The sequence below is a fragment of the Cervus canadensis genome, chromosome 21 (assembly GCF_019320065.1).
Source record: "Cervus canadensis isolate Bull #8, Minnesota chromosome 21, ASM1932006v1, whole genome shotgun sequence".
NCBI classification, from domain to species: Eukaryota; Metazoa; Chordata; class Mammalia; order Artiodactyla; family Cervidae; genus Cervus; species Cervus canadensis.
This window is the reverse complement of record NC_057406.1, coordinates 19,144,628-19,170,155: the sequence shown is the minus strand read 5'-3', so window position 1 is coordinate 19,170,155 and position 25,528 is coordinate 19,144,628. Positions and strand designations below refer to the sequence as shown.

The following is a 25,528-nucleotide window of genomic DNA, read 5'->3' as shown; positions in this document are numbered from 1 at the left end:
AGGGTTAGTATAAGGAAAGAAATCTTAAAAATTAGGGCAGAAATAAATGTAAAACAAACAAAAGAGACCATAGCAAAAATCAACAAAGCTAAAAGCTGTTTTTTTGAAAAAGATACATAAAATTGACAAAGAGTTACCCAGACTCATCAAGAAACAAAGGGAGAAGAACCAAATGAACAAAATTAGAAATGAAAGTGGAGAGATCACAACAGACAACACTGAAATACAAAGGATCATAAGAGACTACTACCAGCAGCTATATGCCAATAAAATGGACAACTTGGAGGAAATGGACGAATTCTTAGGAAAGGATAACTTTCCAAAACTGAACCATGATGAAATAGAAGATCTTAACAGACCCATTACAAGCACGGAAATGGAAACTGTAATCGGAAATCTTCCAGCAAACAAAAGCCCAGGAGCAGATGGCTTCACAGCTGAATTCCACCAAAAATTTAGAGAAGAGCTAACACCTATCTTACTCAAACTCTTCCAGAAAATTGCAGATGAAGGTAAACTTCCAAACTCATTCTATGAAGCCACCATCACCCTAATTCCAAAACCAGACAAAGACGCCACAAAAAAAGAAAACTACAGGCCAATATTACTGATGAACATAGATGCAAAAATCCTTAACAAAATTCTAGAAAACAGAATCCAACAACATATTAAAAAGATCATACACTATGCCCAAGTGGGCTTTATCCCAGGGATGCAAGGATTCTTCGATATCCACAAATCAATCAGTGTAATACACCACATTAACAAATTGAAATATAAAAACCATATGATATCTCAATAGATGCAGAGAAAGTCTTAGACAAAATTCAGCATCCATTTATGATAAAAACTCTCCAGAAAGCAGGAATAGAAGGAACATACCTCATCATAATAAAAGCTATATATGACAAACCCACAGCAAACATTATCTTCAATGGTGAAAAATTGAAAGCATTTCCCCTAAAGTCAGGGACAAGACCAGAGTGCCCACTCTCACCCCTACTGTTAAACTTAGTTTTGGAAGTGTTGGCCACAGCAATCAGAGCAGAAGAAGAAATAAGAAGAATCCAGATAGGAAAAGAAGTAAAACTCTCACTGTTTGCAGATGACATGATCCTCTACATAGAAAACCCTAAAGACTCTACCAGAAACTTACTAGAGCTAATCAATGAATATAGTAAAGTTGCAGGATATAAAATTAACACACAGAAATTCCTTGCATTCCTATACACTAGCAATGAGAAAACAGAAAGAGAAATTAAGGAAACAATACCATTCACCATTGCAACAAAAACAATAAAATACTTAGGAGTATGCCTACCTAAAGAAACAAAAGATCTATGTATAGAAAAGTATAAGACACTGATGAAAGAGATCAAAGAGGACACAAAAGGATGGAGAAATATACCGTGTTCATGAATTGGAAGAATCAATGTTGTGAAAGTGAGTATACTACCCAAAGCAATCTATAGATTCAATGCACGCCCTATCAAGCTACGAACGGTATTTTTCACAGAACTAGTACAAATAATTTCACAATTTGTATGGAAATACAAAAAACCTTGAATAGCCAAAGCAATCTTGAGAAAGAAGAATGGAACTGGAGGAATCAACCTGCCTGACTTCAGTCTCTGCTACAAAGCCACAGTCATCAAGACAGTATGGTACTGGCACAAAGACAGAAATATAGATCAATGAAACATAATAGAAAGCCCAGAGATAAATCCATGAACCTATGGACACCTTATCTTTGACAAAGGAGGCAAGAATATACAATGGAAAAAAGACAACCTCTTTAACAAGTGGCACTGGGGAAACTGGTCAACCACTTGTGAAACAATGAAACTAGAACACTTTCTAGCACCATATACAAAAACAAACACAAAATGGAATTAAAGCTCTAAGCATAAGATCAGAAAATATAAACCTCCAGGAGGGAAACATAGGCAAAACACTCTCTGACATAAATTATAGCAGGATCCTCTACGACCCACATCCCAGAGTAATGCAAATAAAAGCAAAAATAAACAAATGGGACCTAATTAAACTTAAAAGCTTTTGCCCAACGAAGGAAACTATAAGCAAGGTGAAAAGACAGCCTTCAGAATGGGAGAAAATAATAGCAAACGAAGCAACGGACACAAAATTAATCTCAAAAATACACAAACAGCTCCTGCAGCCCAATTCCAGAAAAATAAATGACCCAATCAAAAAATGGGCCAAATAACTAAACAGACATTTCTCCAAAGAAGACATACAGATGGCTAACAAACACATGAAAAGATGCTCAACATCACTCATTATCAGAGAAATGCAAAGCAAAACCACACTGAGGTTCCATCTCACATCAGTCAGAATGACTGCTATCCAAAAGTCCTCAAACAATAAATGCTGGAGAGAGTGTGGAGAAAAAGTAACCCTCTTACACTGTTGGTGGGAATGCAAACTAGTACAGCCACTATGGAGAACAGTGTGGAGATTCCTTAAAAATCTGGAAATAGAATTGGCATATGACCCAGCAATCCCACTGTTGGGCATAGACACCAAGGAAACCAGAACTGAAAGAGACACGTGTACTCCAATGTTCAACGCAGCATTGGTTATAATAGCCAGGACGTGGAAGCAACCTAGATGTCCATCAGCAGATGAATGGATAAGAAAGCTATGGTACATATACACAATGGCATATTGCTGCTGCTGCTGCTGCTAAGTCACTTCAGTCGTGTCCGACTCTGTGTGACCCCATATATGGCAGCCCACCAGGCTCCCCCATCCCTGGGATTCTCCAGGTAAGAACATTGGAGTGGGTTACCATTTCCTTCTCCAATGCATGAAAGTGAAAAGTGAAATTGAGTTGCTCAGTCGTGTTCGACTGTTAGCAACCCCATGGACTGAAGCCCACCAGGCTCCTCCATCCATGGGATTTTCCAGGCAAGAGTACTGGAGTGGGGTGCCATTGCCTTCTCTGGGCATATTACTCAGCCTTTAAAAAGAATACATTTGAATCAGTTCTAACGAGATGGATGAAACTGGAGCCCGTTATACAGAGTGAAGTAAGCCAGAAAGATAAACACCAATACAGTATACTAATGCATGTATATGGAATTTAGAAAGATGGTAACGATAACCCTATATGCAAGACAGAAAAAGAGTCAGAGATGTATAGAACAGACTTTTGGACTCTATGGGAGAAGGTGAGGGTGGGATGATTGGAGAGAATAGCATTGAAACATGTATATTATCAAGTGTGGAACAGATCGCCAGTTCAGGTTGGATGCATGAGACAAGTGCTCAGGGCTGGTGCACTGGGATGACCCAGAGGGATGGGATGGGAAGGGAGATGGGAGGGGGGTTGGGATGGGGAACACATGTAAATCCATGGCTGATTCTTGTCAATGTATGGCAAAAACCACTATAATATTGTAAAGTAATTAGCCTCCAACTAATAAAAATTAATGAAAAAAAAAGAAAAAGAAAACAAATTCTTGATTATGTCTTGTGAAAAAGTGTACAGTTATAGATGGTAGACAATGATCAGATATTTATTTGTTGTGTGTACACAAATGAGTACGTGAACAAGGTACTACTCAAGGATTGATTTTGAAAGATCTGATGCTTGTGGTCATTCAGAAGATATTATGTTGGAAAAGCTGTAAACAGGCAGTGCAAGAATAAAGCCTCGGCAAAAATTCTAACTGGGGAAAAACTATGGTAGAAGTGTAATTCATGGTTACAAGGATGGGCTTTGAAAATGAACAAGAGAGTGTGAGCCTTGGTTGGCCACTGGTAGCTGTGTGATACTGGCAAGTTACATAGACTGTGAGATTCATTTATTTTACTACTAAAGTGAAATGAATACTAATAATAGTTTAATAACTTTTAGGATACAATGACTTGGACAATATATACACTATAAATGAAAAATTTCATATAATTAACTGCTTGTTGTGTGTCTTAAGCATACAATTATACAGATTCAAAGAGATGTAAATATTAAAAGAAGAGCATCCTTGGTATGCAGGAAAAATTCCTCTGCTAGTAAACAAGTAAATAGATCTCCAGTATTTCCAAATGCATAAGAATGGAAATATGTAACTATTTATTTACAGGTGCCTGTGAATATAAGTTTATACCACATGGAAGCAATATAGCATTAGATTAAACAGGACTTTAGCACAGAAACAAATTTATGTACAAATCTCAACTATTTTATTCAGTGATTCTGTAAATTCAACCAGATATTATAACTTTTTTTTCCTTCCCCAGATATGGTAACCTTTTTAAAGCTCAACATTCAGAAAACTAAGATCATGACATCTGGTCCCATCACTTCATGGCAAATAGACGGGGAAACAGTGGAAGCAGTGGCTGACTTTATATCTTGGGGGCTCCAAAATCACTGCAGACAGGGATTGCAGCCATGAAATTAAAAGACGCTTACTCCTTGGAAGGAAAGTTATGACCAACCTAGATAATATTTTAAAAAGCAGAGACATTACTTTGTCAACAAAGGTCCGTCTAGCCAAGGCTATGGTTTTTCCCGTAGTGATGAATGGATGTGAGCGTTGAACTATAAAGAAAGCTGAACGCTGAAGAATTGATGCTTTTGAACTGTGGTGTTGGAGAAGACTCTTGAGAGTCCCTTGGACTGCAAGCAGATCCAACCAGTCCATCCTAAAGGAGATCAGTCCTGGGTGTTCATTGGAAGGACTGATGTTGAAGCTGAAACTCCAGTATTTTGGCCACCTGATGTGAAGAGTTGACTCTTTTGAAAAAACCCTGATGTTGGGAAAGATTGAAGGCAGGAAGAGAAGGGAATGGCAGAGGATGAGGTGGTTAGATGGCATCACCTACTCAATGGACATGAGTTTGGGTAAACTCCGGGAGTTGGTGATGGACAGAGAGACATGGTGTGTTGTGGTTCATGGGGCTGCAAAGAGTCGGACATGACTGAGTGACTGCGCTGACTGACTGACTGACAAATCTATGTCTGTGATGTAAACAGAAGCAATTGCAGGTCTCATGAAAGGATCACTGCCTTTCACTGATTGGTGCCCAGTAATGAAAAGGAAGTTTTTTCTACACATTTTATTTAATCTTTTTCTTTTAGTTGATTCAGGCAAGAAAATAAATCTGGTCTGTGTTATTCCATTTTGACAGGGAAAAGAAGATTGTAGGGTAGATTTTCTAAGTTAAAAGCACTTTGGATTTTATAATTCTAAAACTCTTTGTCAACTTCACTTATCTTGTTGCAGCTCACTTACTGGATGGGAGTTTACTGCTTTCACTTCTCACTTCCTGTTTTTGCAACTACTTATGAAACAGTGCCATATGTTCTTGATTAAATAGAGACATTACTGTGTTGGAGACTTTGAAAATATTTCAGAGAGACCCTACCTCCAGAGAAAATGTGGAAGAGGGGCGATCTGGTAAGTGAAAATTGATAAACTTTGACAAAGTAAAATGGGGGCTGGGGAGGGGAATTCTTATTCCACTGACTACTGACAGGATAGAAATTGCACTTCAGGAATATCAGTACCTCACCATTCACCTCTGTAGAAGGAGAGATGGTTTGAAGGTCTAGAGGTGGCTAAGAGGACAGGTAAGTGTTATATCAGTTAATATGCTACTGTTTATGTTATTTAAATATTTCACATGAATTACGTTACAGGAGGTTAATAGAAAAATGCTCTTTGGGTTTATTTTATTAGTCTTTATATTTTCCCCAGGTTGCTGGCAACCTTGCACTCTGGCAAGTCACATTATGATATTAAATAACAGACGATTATATCTCAGGGTAATGGTAAACAGACACCAACATTTGGTAATATATATACTACTAAAAGTTGCCCAAACCTACTGTATAGCACAGGGAGCTGTGTTCAATATTATGTAACAACCTAAATGAGAAAAGAATTTTAAAAAGAATAAATACATATATATGCTAAAAAAAAATCACTATGACACCTATGCTGTAGTGTGATTGAATCTAGTAATCACATGTTTAGAACCTGCTATTTGTTAGACATAGAGCTACAAAGACAAATTACATTTAGACCCTGATTTCAGGGCTTCATCATCTCAGGGACAGACAAACGAGTTACTACAACTTGATGTGATTAGTGTGACAAGATATTTAATGAAACTTAGGGAGTTGGTGATGGCATTATTGTGAAGTTACTTTTCACCTGGGCCTTGAATGATAGCGTCACATTTTCTGAAAGAAATAGGAATAAAAGTCAGTTTTCTTCAAAAAGAAAAATTCTAAGTAAATACAAAAGTATACTTTCCTTCCCTTGGTCCCAAAAATAGCCTGCAAAGTTTCCTTTTGGGGTTAAGGATAAATGTGATTTTTCAGTGAGATCATTAAATGTTTCAGCTAAAATCTATTGAGGCCCATTTTGTGTCCAGATAATTTTCTCTTGTCTCTCCCTCTCTGTCTCTCTTCTGCTTTATGTCTCATGGGGTCTGCTGTACTACTGTGTTCTCTCTCTCTCTTTCATTCTCCATTCCTTTGATTATAGTGGATCTTATATGGCCAAGCTTTATGTCATCCTATTTAGAGTATGATACAAAAATAGTTTATTTAATGTGTCTTACCAGAGATTTTCAGTAATGAACATAAAAAACATGAGCATATTTTAAACCTAACCATTTTAGTTAAACAGCTTTTTTTAAATTTATTTATTTTTAGCTGAAGGATAATTGCTTTACAATATTGTGTTGATTTCTGCCAAAAATCAACATGAATCAGCCATAAGTGTAACAGTTTTGATTTAGTGAGGACATCAGTATTAATATAACATAGTGATTGATTATTAAAAGCATTTGTTGAAATATAGTATCTATATGGTTGATGTTGTTATTATCAACATCCCTGCATTACAAAAAAATGATTATAACCTCCTTCTACTCTCCCCAGTTGATATTAGCTGAGAACTAATTTCTTACTGTTCCCTAAAGAGACTTTTGTTTAATAAAACCATGAATAGTTACTGACTAAAAAAAAGTTGCCTCCAAACTGGGAATATTGATGTACAGATCCTATTTTATAATTTAGAAAACAAATGTGTGGGTTTCGGAATAGGATGCTAAAGCCATCCTCCCAAAAACCCTTTAGCATTTTTAGTTTATAAGGAATTTGATGAGAAAGAGAAAAAATATAGCTCATACATGTTTGTACTTCAGCCCAGCAGAAAGAATACCTTTTACTGAACATCTATTTTCTAGTAAAAACATGCATTTCCATCTTTCTTTTTTCCTTCTCCCTTTCTCTGAATTTTATTTTTTATCAAGGACAAGATGATATTGAATTTCCTGAAACACAGGGTTCACACTTAATCAAAAAGAAAGTTCTTAAAGAGCTTTAATGTTTTACTAGCTAAGCCAAGGGCTTAGGTAGCTGAAACTATTTGAGCAGTGCAAATGTGAAAGTTATTATTATTATTATTATTTTTAATTTAAACTGCTCCTGTAAGCTAACTAGGTTTTCTAGAACATAAAACTAAAGTTAAAACCAATAGACCAGTATTATGGTTCATTTCTCTGTTCTTCTGTGAGATAATCCCCAACACTATTTTTCAAATTAGAAAATTGGTTATTTTGTTTGGAGTATAATATAAGGCATTTGAATTTAGAGAGAGACAAGAAGAGACAAACCATAGAGTGAGAAGAAATTTTCCTTTGCTTTTCTGGTTGGTTTAAGAATTCAATTGATTTGACATAGATAACAGGAGAAAATCAAAGAAAAGTTGGCTAACAAATATACATAGGACAGATTCAGGAAAACTGAGTAACTGGGAAGCAACCTAGATGCCCATCAGCAGATGAATGGATAAGGAAGCTGTGGTACATATACACCATGGAATATTACTCCGCCATTCAAAAGAATCCATTTGAATCAGTTCTAATGAGATGGATGAAACTGGAGCCCATTATACAGAGTGAAGTAAACCAGAAAGATAAAGACCAATACAGTATACTAACACATATATACGGAATTTAGAAAGATGGTAACGATAACCCTATATGCAAAACAGAAAAAGAGACACAGATGTACAGAACAGACTTTGGGACTCTGTGGGAGAAGGCGAGGGTGGGATGTTTCGAGAGAACAGCATTGAAACTTGTGTATTATCAAGGGTGAAACAGATCACCAGCCCAGGTTGGATGCATGAGACAAGTGCTAGGGGCTGGTGCACTGGTAAGACCCAGAGGGATGGGGTGGGGAGGGAGGTGGGAGGGGGGATCGAGATGGGGAATACATGTAACTCCATGGCAGATTCATGTCAATGTATGGCATAAACCACTACAATATTGTAAAGTAATTAGCCTCTAACTAATAAAAATAAATGGGGGGGAAAAAAAAACTGAGTAACTGGTCAAAGTGGCCAAAAACTTCACATGAAATACCATCTCCAGCTAGACAAAAGATGTTGGGTGTGGTGGCTTGGGTTGCAAAGGGGAGGAAGGTCATTGACATGGACATGAAAAAAGAGGAAGTTGGGTGAATAAACGTTTGCAGGGACACACAGAGACGACAGACAAACACAAAGCTAAGTCTGAGAGTCTGATCTCCAGGGCCTGTCCACTGTTCCCCACCACATTCAGGCCCATATTCTTTGCCAAAAGTCCTTGGTGTGAAAGCAGGCCTGGGTTCCCAGGAGCCTGCCAGGAGCCTGGTGTCTCTTGGTTCACTGGAGCTGTCAAGCACTAGGATGAGGGGTCCTGGGTTAGTGGGAGCCTGCAGGGAGTCACATAGGGCTGCAGAGTCAAGCCTGATGTGATGCTGGGGAAGGCAGATCTGGGATGTGTAGCAAAGTCGGGTGCTGTTTTACTCCCCTTTTCCCAGGGGGAATGGTTCTCTCTCTTTTCTGGACTGCCCAGTCCTGAGGGAAGGGTTTTGGGAGCCTGGTCCCCAAGAGTTCACCAGGAGCCAAGTATCACATTAGCTCCACCTGGAGCTGCTGGAGTTGGCAGGTGCAGCAGGGAGACAGGAGCTTGGACTCCTAGGAGCCCACAGGAAGCCCGGGGTGGAAGCTGTCTGAGGCTGCATTATCTGCCTGGGATTGCTGGAGTGCAAGGAGCTGGGATGAGGCAGGGAGTAGGTGTGCCTGGAATCCTTGGCTCTGGGGAAGGTATTTTCATGTGCAGATAATTTTCAAATTGATATTTCTACTGGGAGGTGAGTGGATGTGACTTCTAGAAACACTTTCACTTCTTTCTAATCTTTATGCCTTTTATTTACTTTTCTTGCCTCATTGGCACTGATAGAACCTCTAGTAAAATGTTAAATTGGATTGGTGAGAGAGAGCAGACATCCTTGCCTTGTTTCTGACCTTTGGTGGAAGGGGTTCACTTTTTCACCATTAAATATCATGTTAGTTGTACTACTTCTGCAAATGACAAGTATCGGTTTATGTCCTTCAATTCCTAATTTGTTGGAATTTGTTATCTTGGATGAATATTATGTTTTTCACATATTTTGTCTATACTTACTGAGATGATCATATCCTATCTCTTCTCTTATTCTGTTAATATGATGAATTACATTGATTAATTTTCTAATGCTCCTCTCAGTACTTCTAACCAGATTTCCCATTTAAGGAGGTAAATCTGGATTTTTTTTTTCATCCTGATTTCTACTCTTTTTGTTTCTTACTATTTCCCTAGCTCTTCTTCCAATTACTGAAAGATTCTGTAGGGGAAAAAACTCTTAGTCTGGTCCCCTTTGGGTCATGGCCATCATTTGTGGACTTTGATCTCTTGTGAAGGAGATTGGTGACAGGAGAGGCGAGGTGAGTCAGCTGACTTTACAGGTTGATTCTGTGTTAAATCAAGTCAAGGTTTTCTCCCTAATACGTCCATGAGATTGAGATTCTGACATTTGCATTTATAGGTAAATTACTCCAAATTCTTTATCTGCTGAGCCAATCGAGAAGAATGCTCCAAAGGATATACCTGGCAATTAAATCTTTTGTAACTTCTGCCAAGTTTTATCATTTCATCTTCTTTGCATCCCTAACTGCAAATCTAATGCTATTTTATCCTCTTTTCCCAGGTAAGTTGTGTTTTATCCAAACTTTACAATATTCTTTGCACTTTTATATAGTCAATAAATGTTTCTTGAGCTCCATTATGGACCAGGCACTGTGTGAAGTGCTTGAGGTATGGTATACCATGAACAAAACATGTGCGTGCACACACACACACACACAATCCCCATGCCAGTGAACTCCTATTCTAGCAGGAAGACACAGACACTATAATAAAAAGTAACAGGGTAAGGAGTACAAGGGATTTTCCTGATAGCTCAGGTGGTAAAGAATCCACCTGCAATGCAGGAGACCCCGGTTCAATTCCTGGGTCGGGAAGATTTGCTGGAAGAGAGATAGGCTACCCACTTCAGTATTTTTGGGCTTCCCTTGTGGCTCAGCTGGTAAAGAATCTGCCTGCAATGTGGGAGACCTGGATTCAACCACTGGGTTGGAAAGATCCCCTGGAGAAGGGAACTGCCACCCTCTCCAGTATTCTGACCTGGAGAATTCCATGGACTGTATAGTTTTTGGGGTCGCAAAGAGTTGGACATGACTGAGCAACTTTCACTCATTCACTCAAGGAGTACAAGTGTCCAGGGCAAGCCTCCTTGAGAGGATGACTTTTCAGCAAACTATTAAAGGAGATGAAGGAGCCATTGGCTATGTGGGGAAAGCATTCCAGATGGTGGGAACAAGTAGAATGAAAGGAGGAATCTCCTGATAGGTTTGAGGAACAGCAAAGAGGCTTCTTCAGCTGAAGCAAGATGAGAATGAGGAAGAGTAATGGGCTGGGGGTCACAGTATTATGAGTCAGTTAAAGATTTTGGATTTTGTTCTGAGTGCAATGGGGAGGAACTAGGAGAGAAAAATTGTAGGAGAGGAATGCCATGATCTGAATTTCATTGTAGAATAATCATTTTGACTATTACATTAAGAACAGATTGTTAGAAGAAAAGTTAGACATAGGAACAGCTACTAGGACAAAGTTGTAGATCTGATTAGTTGTATGTCGAACCAGATAGGACAGTGGCTTGGCCTTGGTGGTAACAGTGGAGGTGGAACAGGGTATCAGAATCTGTCTATTCTGAAAGTTGAGTCAATAGTTATTTCCTATCAGGTTGGATAAGGGAGGAAAAGTGAGATTATGAAGCAAAAACATCTATTCTTCCCATAACCTATACTCTGAAATACTGCTGGTTACAGAGTATTTAATCAGGGCCCATATATTTTTACACATATGTGACAGAAATTCACATAAAACAAAAAAAATTCTGAAAACCTTACATTGTATTTTTCGTACTAAAATCAATATTTGAACTGTGCTATATTTTGTCTACTAGAAGGTTTTATACCCTTAAGAAATGTAGCATAGTAAAACCTAGGAAAGATAAGGAATTTGCCTTTCTTCTGTCCAGAGTAAGAAGGACTGATATAAAGAGGCTGTGGGGAAAGGGAAATCTGTATGATGCTTGGAAAGAGTACTACAGAAATTAAATGCTACAGAAGTTGATTTCTTTATAACAATTAGTGTCCATGGACCCCTGGGAAGTGAGGTTCACATATTCTCTGCTTGAAGATCAATGGACTGATGGCTTTTGTGCCTGAGATAAGACTGTTAGTGATGACTCCAGGAGGCAACAATTGAATGTACAATACATACTTCAAGACTGACCTCGGGTAAAAGTTCACCATATAAAATACACATACATTTATTCACATATTAGTTTCTGTAGTACATTTTGTTCCAAGGCAATTCTCGATCTAATAAAATCATTTAGGGAAAACAACTACCGCTAGCTTGCACTCAGCAAGTGATCACATATCTCAATATTGCATTCTCCAAGAAACCAAAAGAAGAAAATGATCTTAGAAAAGACTGTTGTTTGGGCAAGCAGTGAAATGCAAACAAATTTCCAAATATTGACTAGCAGTTGGTGATTTATTCATCGTGATGGCTAGTAGCACCCTAAGGGCATTAGTAATACTAGCTGGCAATGCATTATAGCTCAGCAGTTCTGCACAACCGAAATTGGGCAGCATCCGTAGAGGATATTTATTACATAGCCAGGCATCTGAGAATGTCTTTCTGGAAGCAAAATATGATGATGAGGGAAATTATGTAATGAATGATTCTCAAATACATATAATGGAAAGCTATTTATTGGGAAAAGCAAACACATTTGGGCATGGAAGGCATTTCTCAAAATCTGTCTACCAACTGAAAGTAGCTCCTGTTCGGATGTGAAGAAAAACAAAATGCTATCTCCCAAAGTCGTAAAAGTACAAGAGTCTAGTTGATATTCGATCATGTTTTTCTTCAAACCCCTCGTTTTGGAATTTCCCTGGTGGCTCAGACAGTAAAGAAACTGCCTGTAATGTGGGAGACCTGGCTTCGATCCCTGGGTTGGGAAGATCCACTGGCCTGGAGAATTCCATGGACTGCATATTCAGACAAGACTGAGTGACTTTCACACATATATACTGTGCTACATATATGCATATATGTATGCATAAAGAAAAAAACACACATAAAGAAAAAAAGACTGACCTCAGGATGGTAAGTGGAAAAATAGATGAAAGGGATGAGAAAATTTGTTACATTTATTGTTTGTCCAACTTTTAGTGAGAAGGAGAGAGCTGGACTCATGTGTTTTGTATGTTCCCTGCTCAAAAGGATGGATAGGATTTGGAAGAAAATGTTTTTATTTTTCGGATGAGACAAGGAACTGGACATTCAGTCAGACATTTTGTACTTCAGAAGAAGCTGTTCTTGCTCAGTTTGAAACCGAGGAGGAGCTGGTAAGGAATATTTTTAGATCATGTTCTTTGTTAAATATTTAGCCCCTGAGAAGGCTATAGGCTGCATAGGGTGACAGCTGAAAAAAGAGGATGGATCCCATTCCAGGCAGATTTGGGGGCTTGGAGTGCATATTAGTGCCTGATATTTCTTGAGTATGTTCTCTGCCTGGAGCCCTGTGAGACAATTTAGATACATTCTCTCTTGTATCCTCATAGTTAACCTTTAGTTAAAAGTATTGTTCCCATTGTACAAAGACATATGGTAATCATGCAATTTTTCACCCAAATTGGGACATTTTGGGGAGTGAAAATGACAATATTAATAATAAGTTGGTGCCACAGGCATAACCTGGGACTTTCTCAGTCAAACTGGGATGTGTGGTCACTTTAATGTAATTTAGGATCAGAGATATTTGAGTGACTTAAGCTGAGCCCTTGGGACTAGTCTCCCACCAGATTCTAAACTTATCAATTATTTAGGCTGCCATTTAAAGAGGGGAGGCTAAGGGGACGACGACTCAAGGGTAAAATGAAGGTGAAATGTGTTTTTGCTTTCTGTGTTTTATAATAGAACTTCCTGCTAAGATACAAAGGCCCTTCTGACCATTGGATTGGCCTTAGTAGAGAATCATCACATCATGTTTGGAAATGGACAGACGACTCTAAATATAATGCCTCGTAAGTTTATAGACTTTCTTCTATTGTATTTACATGTGGTTTTGGGTATGAATTGTGTTTATGAGAAAATAAATTTAATATCATGGAAAGGTTATGAATTAAGAAATATAAATCCTTTGTATGCTCTTCCATTTATTAGTTGCACCTTTGGAAAAACTTTAATATGATTTCAGTTGAAACCTCTATCATGATGATAACATTGGATGTAGTTCTTCCACTTTCACCCACTGACTTAAACTGTGCTAATTCCCTACTTAAAAGGTAGAGAGAATAGCTGAGGCACACGAGAGTCCTACAGTCTTAGAAAGCCACTAAGAATTGATATCCACAGACCCTCAGTCCACTCTTTCATCTGCTACGTTCATTCTTAAAAGGAAAGTTGTCAGGGAACCAGTGGGAATCCTCCCTAAATTATCTCTGGGAGGAACTTAGTAACATTTCTTGGATTGTGAGTGCTTCCGTGGGGATGTTTTGAATGTAATCATTACATTGGAGCAAATAGAATCGCAGTCACTTCCCTCAATGAAAACTAAGCCCTTTTAAGAATTTACTAGCAAGTAAACACTTTATTTTCACACATGGATGAAACAGGTCAGGAGAGCACTAAAAATGTTCTTCACTCAAGGTCACTGGCAATGAAAATAATCAATAATAAATCAATAAATGATCAATAATAAAAATAGAAAATGTTTTTTAGTCCTCAACTAAGTTGAGGACTGAACTAGACCACTTCCTAGATTACTCAGAGAAATCGCTCCAGAGAAACAGGGTTTCTAGCCCAGTTTTACATCTTGTCAGAACAGAGAACATTAAACAAGTCAGGGTCACATCTCTTTGAGGTTTCCCCCAGAATAAAAAAACAAACAAACAAAAGAATAGACCAGCACATACACAGGGGATCAATATGACCCTGGCACCTGGGAAGGGAGTCTTATCAGCAAAGGAGAACCAGCATTGATGTCTCAAGAAGAGGGACCTTTAACCTTTATTTCTAACATGGACATTTTTACTTCTGGTCAATGTATCATTTTCTTTAGTAATTAAAGCAGAAGTATAATGTATGCTTGATAGGCCACAAGCAGGTTGCTTTTAATAGCATAAAATTTAATTCACTTATAAACCAGAATGACTTCCCTATATCTCAATGTGTGAAATTTTCATCTATCACCACCCATGGCAATAGTTCGCTTGGCTACCACAGCAAGCACTAGTTAAATAGCTCAGTTCAGTTCAGTTCAGTCCAGTCGCTCAGGCGTGTCCGACTCTTTGTGACCCCATGAATCGCAGCACACCAGGCCTCCCTGTCCATCACCAACTCCCAGAGTTTACTCAAACCCATGTCCATCGAGTTGGTGATGCCATCCAGTCATCTCATCCTCTGTCGTTCCCTTCTCCTCCTGCCCCCAATCCCTCCCAGCATCAGGGTCTTTTCCAATGAGTCAACTCTTCCCATGAGGTGGCCAAAGTATTGGAGTTTCAGCTTCAGCATCAGTCCTTCCAATGAACACCCAGGACTGATCTCCTTTAGGATGGACTGGTTGGATCTGCTTGCAGTCCAATGGACTCTCAAGAGTCTTCTCCAACACCACAGTTCAAAACCATCCATTCTTCAGCACTCAGCTTTCTTCACAGTCCAACTCTCACATCCATATATGACCACTGGAAAAACCATAGCCTTGACCAGACGGTCCTTTGTTGGCAAAGTAATGTCTCTGAATACCTAGCCAACAACATAACTGGATCTGGGATGGATGGTGATAATCTTCTGATACTCCAGTACAGACGTTGAGAATATAAAAGGAACTAAATACAGAAATAGTGTATATTTACTCAGAAGACTTATGAACAACAGATTTTCACTTTTCTCTTGTTTACTTTAACAGTAACCGAAGTGGGGGTGCTGAAACATACAGAGGAGGAATGAACGTAAGATGTCCAGTCTATGCTTTTGAAATATTTTTGTGTTTGATTTTAGGTTTGCCATCACAGGAGATGCGACATGTGGCTACCTGAATGACCTTGGAGTTAGTAGTGCCAGAAGTTACACAGATAGAAAATGGATTTGCAGCAAAAAAATAACTATTCCATGTCCTTAAATTCTTCAAGTCTTTTTTAGGGAATTTCACACATGATCTCCAAGAGATGCATTATAAATTATATACAGTTGCTGCTCTATTGCTTGCTCTTCCAAAAAATCACGATTTTCATTTATAGTGTTGTTAACAGCAAGGAGACAAGGTATACTTGAATGATACAGGGGTCTGGAAGAGCATGATTCTAAATTAAGTAAGTGTTATATAATATGAGTTGATATGTATGTTTTGAACCCAGTCAATATGAACAAATGCCTCTTTTTATATACAGACAGTACTTTCTTTGCACATACAGTACCATAAAAATAACTATGATAACTGAAGCCATGCAAAATGATTTTAATCACTGATGAGAAAAGTTATTAATTGGTTAACACAATCGAAATTATCTTACCATCAGTTACAAATGTATGGGGAAAATTTTTTTGGACTTCCCTGTTGGCACAGTGGATAAGCATCTGCCTGCGAATTCAAGGAACATGGGTTCGATTGCTGGTCCAGGAAGATTTCACATGCCACGGAACAGCTAAGCCCATGTGCCACAATACTGGGCCTGGATTCCAGAGTCCATGAGCGGCAACTACTGTAGCCCAAGTGCCCAAGAATCTGTGCTCTGCAACATGAGAAGCCACTGCAATGAGAAGCCCTGCACTGCAGTGAAGAGTAGCCCCCAGTGCACCAGCCCTGAGCACTTGTCTCATGCATCCAACCTGGGCAAAAACCACTACAATATTGTAAAGTAATTAGCCTCCAACTAATAAAAATAAATGGGAAGAAAAAAAAAAAAAGAAGAGTAGCTCCCACTCTCTGCAACTAGAGAAACCGCAAAACAAGGAAGACCCAGTGCAGCCAAAAATTAACTAATTCATTAAATTAAAAAAAAAAAAAGTTATATAGGGAAATTCTTAAAATTCCCAAGACTAGGGCCTTACCTGGTTGTCCAGTGGCTAAGACTCTGCTCCCAATGCAGGAGGCCTGGTTTCGATCCCTGATCAGGGAACTAGATCCTGCATGCTAAAACTATAAGATTCCCCAGGCTTGTCTCAGCCAAAAGTTCCCACTTGCAGCAACTAAAAATTCCACATGCTCTATAACAAAGTGAATCAGCTGTACAGCCTATGGAATCTTTGGTTGAGGCATGTGAGATTTTACTCCAATTTAAAAAAAAAAAAAAATCTTACCGCAAAAAGCAGGAAAGAAGAAAGACATCACAGAAACTGGCAAGAAAACAAAACAAAACAAAACAGGATTCCACATACCACAACCTATAAAGAAGATTCCTCATGCCGCCAGTAAGATCCAAGCAGCTCCCTCCAAAAAATTTACTAAGAATAATATTTATTATAGACTCTATATTTTAAAACATTTAGAAACACTGAAAAAAATGCCCCGTACACTTCAATTGTTGGTGTCTATGTTTCAGTGTGCTAAATAAATGTTATCCCTATAAACCAATATTTTGGTTTTGGTATTTTATATACCAATCTTTTGTTTACCCTTTATTGGATTTTAAAATGCTGCTTCCACTCTAATTAAATCACAAATAGTTACTTCTACCCATTAGCCATGTGATACCCAATCTCAGAATATATGATTGAATTTGATAAACAAAGTGTTTTAAATTTTTACAGCATTAGCTACACTGTACTCATGAGTCTACGAAAGTAGAAACAGTAACTTACAACATATCCTCTCTATGTACTTCCATTTCTCCTCGACTCCTTACCCCCTGGTTTTAACTTGTTTTCAATACCTATGACACTATTTCGGTTTTATAAGTTCATCTGTAGCCTTTTTTTAGATTCTACATGTAAGTGATATCGTATGATATTTGTTTTTCTTGCCAGTTTCTTAGTATAATTTTATGCAATTTTGTATATATTAATTTTCCATATATGTATAAATATTATATGTTTTTTTTTAAATTTTTTTATTAGTTGGAGGCTAATTACTTCACAACATTTCAGATTGGGAGAAAATAATAGCAAATGAAGAAACAGACAAAGGATTAATCTCAAAAATATACAATATTATATGTTTAATTAGGGGCTTCCCCGATGGCTCAGTGGTAAAGATCTGCCTGCAGTGCAGGAGACCTGAGTTGCATCCCTGGACTGGGACGATCCCCCGAAGAAGGAAATGGCTACCCTCTCTGGTATTCTTGCCTGTGAAATCCCATGGACAGAGGAGACTGGCAGGCTACAGTCCATGGGGTCTCAAAGAGTCAGACACAACATAGTGGCTAAACAACAACATAATCAAATGAACCAATTCTTCAAAGTGAATCTTCTACACATTCTATTAGTTTTGTTTTCCTGGAGAACCCTGACTGCCATAGGAAATTAATTCCTTACAAAGCAAACTTTGACTGAAGGGGACAGGGGACAGGAAGAATGCAAGATGCATTCACTCTCTGTTTATTGCCTCTGCTTCCTCGGCTGGACAGTTTGGAAGCACAAGTGTTTGACAGGCTCACAGGAGGCATCAGAAAGAATGAACAGTCTGCTCAGCTTTTTCTAAAGATGTAACATTAAACACCTTAACCATTTAAAATGTATTTACTTATATACTTATTCATTTATTTGTAAGATTTATTCATTTTCATTAAAGATTTAAATCTATGGAATTTATAACTACAAAAAACATAATATAAATCAACAGAAGTGCTGCTAAGTCAAATTGATATGTCCATAAAGTGAAATAGTATGCAATAATAAAGTAAAACTAAAATAGTGTGTGGAAGGAGCTATAAGATGTTGAGGAACTTGCTTGGTCATATGATATTTCTATTTTAAATTTTTTCAGGAAATTCCATAATGCTTTCCATAGTGGCTTACTAATTTAAATTTTTACCAGTAGTGCATAAGGGTTCCCTTTTCTATACATTCTTGCCAAAACTTGTCTCTGTCTTTTTGATAAATGTCCAATCTAACATTGTAGCTTTGATTTTTGTCTCTGATGATTAGTGATGTACAACTAACTACATCTAGGCAATCCCTACTAACTAGGCAATCCCTCAGCTCTATTTACCGGAGTTTTAAAGACTCGATTTTTAAAAATAGGTAATCAAACAAAGCCGAAGAGTCACAATTCCGAACTCGCTTTGTGGCTTCGATGACAGGAGAAGTGTAACCTCGGCAAATCGCGAGCACCTTTCCAGGGGTTGGCTGGGACGGAAACGCAGCGAGGGGGTGAGGTGGGAAGGGGGCAGAGAGGCGGGCCGCCGCCCCACCCTGTGCACCCTTTGCTGGCGCGGGCACCGGCAAAGCGGGGCGGCTCTGAGCCAGGCCGGTGGGGGGATGGGAGCCCGCGGCGTCCTGGGCGACACCTCCTCCGCCTCCGCCTGCGCTCGCGGTGGCTTTGGGCTTCGCGTTTGCTATTGGTTGCGCGATTCAGAAAAGGCTCCGGCGATCAATGAGGCCGGGGGCGGGCTTGGCCTCCGGTGGGGGAGGGGAGCAAAGGGGCCGAGGTTTCTGGTCTGGGGGTGGGGGGGTCCTGGGCCTCGGAGGCCGGAGCAGAAAAGTCAAAGTGATGTAGAACATCTTTTCACGTTCCTGCTAGCTGTCTGTATATCTTCTTTATAAAAATGTCTATTCATTTCCTCTCCTCGTGTTTTAATTAAATTATGTGGTTTCTGTTGTCGTTCTTGCTGTCGGATTTTGGGACTGTGGACTGGGACTCCAGTTCTGTTGTTGGTCAAGGCTTCTCTGGACCAGTACTTAACACACACACACACTCAATAAACATGTGCAGGGATGACACAGCTGGGCTTATGGGAAGCAAGTGGGACTGAGAATTTGTGAGCTCTACCCAAGAGGATTGAACTTAAGACTCTGAGTTTTGTCACCACTGCCAATGTGGCTTAAGCAGGGTAGGGGGCATACTAAGCTGAGACCCATCGTCCTGCCCAGAGTTCTACCAGGGCTTGGTATCATCTCCACATTCGGTGGGAGAGGAGGTCTTCTGTGTGTTCAGAGGGAACTATGGTAAAGAATCAACCTGCAATGCAGGAGACTGGGGTTCAATCCCTGGGTTGAAAGATCCCCCGGAGAAGGGAAAGGCAACCCACTCCAGAATTCTTGCCTGGAGAATTCCATGGACAGAGGAGCTTGGCAGGCTGCAGTCCGTGGGGTCACCAAGAGTTGGACGTGGCTGAGAGACTAACACTTTCTTTTTGCTGCTGAAATGTGGAACATTTTTTAACAAAAAATATGTGATTATTGATAGACACCAATTCATTAAATGCATTTTAATCTCATTGAAACAGGCTTGTTTTGGTATTTACTCAGGTATTTGCATTTTCTCAACACAATCTTTTTTGTTTTGTTTTGCATCAACTTTCTGGTCACAAGATAGGGTGACCAGGTTACCTTTTTTTTTTTTTTCCAAAACGATCACCTATATCAAACATATCAAAGCAATCTAATTTTCCTATAGGCCCAGTGTAACAGAGTTCCTCAACATATTCTCTTTGTAAATTTTTTTTTTTTCTTGAGCTCTGACATTTCATATTCGTGAGTCAACATTATCTTATTTTAACAAAGCTCTATTTTCAGTTCAGTGCAGTTCAGTTCAATTGCTCAGTCATGTCTGACTCTTTGCAACCCCATGAATTGCAGCACGCCAGGCCTCCCTGTCCGTCACAAACATTTGTAGAAAACTAATAAAAGAAGTATGTTCATTTTTGGTATCAGATCCTGACCTCCTGAAGACATTTTAAAATGTTTCTGATATGTTTCTGAGCTGATGGACACAGATTGCTTTCACTTTCTACTTGTATATACTCTACGCAACAGATTGGAGCTTGGCTGCCTCCAGTTCTCTCCAGGATGCCTCAAGTTACAGGAAATGCCTATTTACACCAATGATTTTTAAGATGTGATGGAGTTTCAGTGCTTAAAGAAGCCAAGTAAGTGTTTACATTAGTCTACAATTCACAGTTTTAGTTAAATGCTAGAGATCTACTAAGAAATCATACCACAAATGGGAGCCTAGAAGCCAAAGTTAAGCATCAGGAAGTGTGCTGGCCCCTAACTGAGCCTGTTCCATGGCAAAGACTCAGTCCATCCGGAAATTGCTTCTCCAGGAAGCCATCACATTCTAGGAAATGAGTTCATAGTCCAAAATCACCAAATGTCTAAGGAAGACCAACAACAGGAAATAAAGTCTACAGTATCCATCAACAAAATAATGTTCACCTAAGAAAATGGAATTAGTAGAACAATTTACAAAAATATGTAAATAATGCATATGCAAAAGAATAATGACCTCCATTCCTCCACTGCCAAAAAGTTTTTAAAATGATGTTGTTTCTTGTTCTAAGGAAATAAAAGAGCACGTATAAAACATGCAACTCACCACTGAGTTGAGGTGACAAGGAAGTCTAGATATCCTTAATCTTTTAGCTCATAATTAAGATTTATCCTCAGAGAGGCCTTCTTTCTGATGGAAGGCAGTCATTTTCAGCTTCTGCCAGCCATCAGTTTACCGTGTTTTATCTACAATCTTTGCTTTCATTGCCTGATCTGTATTAGTGGGCTGGACCCTAAGCTATTTCCCCTGCAGTGAGCTGGTGATAAATTTGTGACTAGAAGACATTGGAGGGATATTGAGGAGGAAGGGTCTTCTTTCCCTGATTCTGATATTTCTGTTCAGCTTTCTCTTTTTGCTTTTGCTACCCTGTGGCATGACACTGACATTAAAAATGGTGCTAAACCACCAATAACCCTGTGGTGGCAAGCAGACAAATGAAAAACTATTATGAAGTTGGGGTATTAATTAGCCATAACAAAGAATGAAGTACTGATAGGCTGCAACATGGATGATCCTTGAAAATATCGTGCTAAGTGAAAGAAACCTGTCATCAAAGTTCACAGTCATATGATTCTATGCGTACGAACTATCCAGAATAGGCCAACCTGTAGACATAGACACAGATGGGGTTTTGATGGTGATTGGGTGTGCTGGTGTGTAATGGGAAAAATGAAATGAAGTGTTAGTCACTCAGTTGTGTTCAACTTTTTGTGATCCCGTGGACTGTAGCCCGCCAGGCTCCTCTGTCCATGGGATTTCCCAGGCAAGAATACTGGAGTGGGTTGCTATTCCCTACTCCAGGGGATCTTCCCAACCCAGGGATAAAATCCTGGTTTCCCACACTGCAGGCAGATTCTTTATCATACCATCTAAGCCACCAGGGAAGCCCAAAGCAACTTCTTAATGGGTATGGGGTTTCTTCTTGGGGTGATTAAAATGTTTTGAAACAACTAGAGATGGTGGTTGCACAATATTGTGAATGTACTTAATCCCACTGAATTATTCATTGTAAAAGAGCTAAGTTTATATTGCAGGAACTCCCCTACACACAAACCTTGAAGTTGCAAACTTTCAAAGATGTGAACACATGTTGAAGGTCTGATGGAATTGGAGGCCCAGAGAAAGGATGAAGAGAAACAAGAAGAAGTAACTAAAGAACCAAAGAGATTCAAGACACAGAAAATGGTACAGGGATTTTCTTTATTTCAGGAGGCACTGTTAGTTTTTGAGGCACAGGACCCGAACATAGAACAGGACACAGAGGTTGCACTGCCATTCAGAACTCAATCCAGTGCTACCTCACCAGCTATGCTGAGGAAAAAAAGAGCCAGAACCCAGACGTCACTGGATAGTTTTTTCAAGAGGGAAGGTAGAATTGAATCCAGCATCAACACCAGTCATGAGTGAAGCTGCACGTTTGCCTTCCATCTCCTATTGTTGACAACCCTTCATCTTCACCATCTCCTACCTCCTCTCCCTCCTCCAGTCAGTAGCTCTTCTTGCCTGTTCACTAGATGCCAGCCCCTGTATGCCAGTTGTTGTACTGGACATCTGAACTTTACAAGGTAATGTACGGTAAGGTTACAATTATTTTCTCTACTTACTGTGTTTGTTTTATTAAATATTATTTGTCTGAAAAGTATTCTAAACCTATTGCTGCCAGTACAGTAATACATCGCCAATAGTGTTAGTTGGGTACCTAGGCTAACTTTGTTGGACTTACAAACAAATTGGCCTTATGAACACACTTGCAGAACAGAACTTGTTTATAAGTACTGGATATATTGTATTTTATTTCAATATGAAAAAAAAAAAAACTACTCTGGAGTAACTACTACAATGTAGGAAAAAATCACATTTAAGGTAATTTCACAATTTTAAAAAATGGGAATGTCAAATGAAGGAAAAAATTGGAGGATTAGAATCAGAAGAAGCCAATGTTATGTAACTAATGACCCCCCCCCCACAAAAAAAAAAGATAATCCAAAACAGTGTATTAGAAAATAAAGGAAACAAAAGCAGAAGTTTTTTTTTCCCCCAGTAAGGGGAATTCTTAGAATCTATTGCTGCACTAGACTCTATCTTGCAGTGAGATCTCTAGCATCACATTTTATAATTAAGTAGAACTTTTAGAATTGAACAATTTGTTAAATTTTTAATGAATCAAATAAATAGCTGATTAAATTAATGGGTAATTTATGTCTGTAACTTAAACCTGAGGAAAACAAAGAGATTAAAAGTTGTGAGAAGTTTAAAAAACTTGGATAATAGAACGAGAAGACGCCAGAAAATATTTAATAAGAACTCCAGAGGAAATAAATGAAATAAAAAGATAAGAGAGAGGCAATATTTGAGAAGTCAATTACAAATAATTTTCCAGAACTCTCATTGTTAGATAATGAAAATATAAATTGTTACAATTCCTTTTAAGAAACATTTGTCAATATCTACTAAACCTTAAGAATGTCCATTTTCTATAAGCTTGTAGTTTTCTACTAGAGAGAAATTCTCAGAATAAGCACCTGTGCAGTAACACTTTGCAGCACTATTGTAATAAGGAAATAATAGAATCACAATGGCTGAGTCTTCCACAGGGCAAGTGTCTTAAAATACTCTGCTTTCATATATTAGGAAATCTGCATTTCCTCATGGGGACAGAGTACTACTCAAAACTTAAGCATTATGCAAATTAAATTTAACTGAGGAAAAACTCATTAACAGAGTTTAAAATAAAATATATGAATAATACATAAGTTCACAAAGAGCTTATTAATTTTATGAAGATCTGATGAAATATCATGCTCAGAATAAAGCTAATGAGTACTATGCAGAAGCATGTCCCATTCTGACCCTGGTTCAAAATCAGTTGTGTAGTTACATTATGCACAGTTCTGATGGGCTTGATTATCTGAATAGTTCACAGACTATAAATAGCAGATTAAAAGTAAGGGATGAAAATATACCTAGAGGAGAACATTAGGTTACACAGCAGAGAATGACAGCTGGGAGAAAAAGCAAATACTGAAGATGTATTTAACAAAAAGCTTATCATTCTGTGTCCCTTAGTTTGGAGGTGTATACTAGTATTTCTATATATTCTAGACAAACAGGTATTTCCATTTACCTTGAGGTCTTCGTTATATTACAACATAGTTTACAGTGGATTATTTGATTTTTTTTTTTTTTTTTGGTCACAGAAAGGAACATCATAAAAATATAACTGCAAAGAAAATTTCTTTTCTAATCAGTTAAACGAAAATCTTGAATTCAAGTTCTCACTGTCTGGATCATGACCAAAGCAGTCTGTTTTGTTTGTTTGTTTGTTTGAACAGATTTTTCTGCTTTTTAATCATGTTTCATTGTTCTTTGAAAACTCTTAGCATGTCTCTTGAGAAGACTTCATCTCTGGTAGACAAAGTTGAACTCCAGAGACCTCTAGTTGTTCTTGTTCAGTCATTCAGTCCCCATGGATTGCAGCATTCCAGGTTTCCCTACCCTTCACTATCTCTCAGAGCTTGCTCAAACTCAGGTCCATTGAGTCGATGATGCCATCCAACCATCTCATCTTCTGTCACTCCGGTCTCCTCCTGCTCTCAATCATCCCCAGCATCAGGGTCTTTTCCAATGAATCAGCTCTTCGCATCAGATGGCCAAAGTATGGAAGCTTCAGCAACAGTCCTTCCAGTGAATATTCAGGGTTTATTTCCTTTAGGATTGACTGGTTTGATCTCCTTGCAGCCGAAGGGACTCTCAAGAATTTTCTCCAATACCACAGTTCAAAAGCATCAATTCTTGAATGTTCAGCCTCCTTTATGGTCCAATTCTCATCCATACATGACTACTAGAAAAACCATAGCTTTGACTATGCTGACCTTTGTCGGCAAAGTGAGGTCTGCTTTTTAACATACTGTCTAGGTTTGTCAAAGCTTTTCTTCCAAGGAGCAAGCGTGTTTTAATTTTGTGCCTGCAGTCATCATCTGCCTTGACTTTGAAACCCAAGAAAATAAAATCTGTCACTGTTTCACTTTTTCTCCATCTATTTGCCATGGCCTGATGGGACTGGATGCCATGATCTTCATTTTTTGAATGTTGAGTTTTAAGCCAGCTTTCACTCTCCTCTTTCACCATCATCAAGAGGCTTTTCAGTTCCTCTTCACTTTGTGCCATTAAAGTGGTATCATCTGCCTATATGAGGTTGTTGATATTTCTCCCAGCAATCTTGATTCCAGCTTGTGAGTCATACCGTCCAGCATTTCACATGATGTACTCTGAGTATAAGTTAAGTAAGCGTAGTGACAATACACAGCCTTGGCATACTCATTTCCCAACCTTGAACCAGTCCATTGTTCCATGTCTGGTTCTAATGTTTGCTTTTTGTCCTGCATGCAGACTTCTCAGGATGTAGGTAAGGTGGGCTGATATTCCCAACTCTTTTAGAATTTTCCACAGTTTGTTGTGATCCACACTGTCAAAGGCATTAGCATAGTCAACGAAGGAGAAGTAGATGTTTCTTTTGAATCCCTTTGCTTTTCTATGACCCAACTTTGCTTTTTCTATGCTGGCACTTTGATCTCTGGTTCGTCTGCCTTTTCTAAACCCAGATTGTAC

General features: G+C 38.7%; 1 protein-coding gene across 2 annotated transcripts; it reads left to right on the top strand.

Annotated features, from left to right (window-relative positions):
* The first annotated feature begins 5,216 nt into the window (after positions 1–5,216).
* On the top strand, positions 5,217–15,930 carry LOC122423225 (C-type lectin domain family 2 member D11-like). 2 transcript variants are annotated; one of them, XM_043439996.1, is made up of 5 exons: positions 5,217–5,429; positions 9,899–10,060; positions 12,712–12,836; positions 13,408–13,514; positions 15,490–15,930. In XM_043439996.1, the coding sequence occupies exons 2-5, from the start codon at positions 9,943–9,945 to the stop codon at positions 15,608–15,610; spliced, it is 471 nt and encodes a 156-aa protein (XP_043295931.1). In that variant the 5' UTR covers positions 5,217–5,429; positions 9,899–9,942; the 3' UTR covers positions 15,611–15,930. The 2 variants fall into 2 exon arrangements, with proteins under 2 accessions (XP_043295931.1, XP_043295930.1); XM_043439995.1 differs by having other exon boundaries at positions 5,231–5,429; positions 12,661–12,836.
* The last annotated feature ends 9,598 nt before the right edge of the window (positions 15,931–25,528 follow it).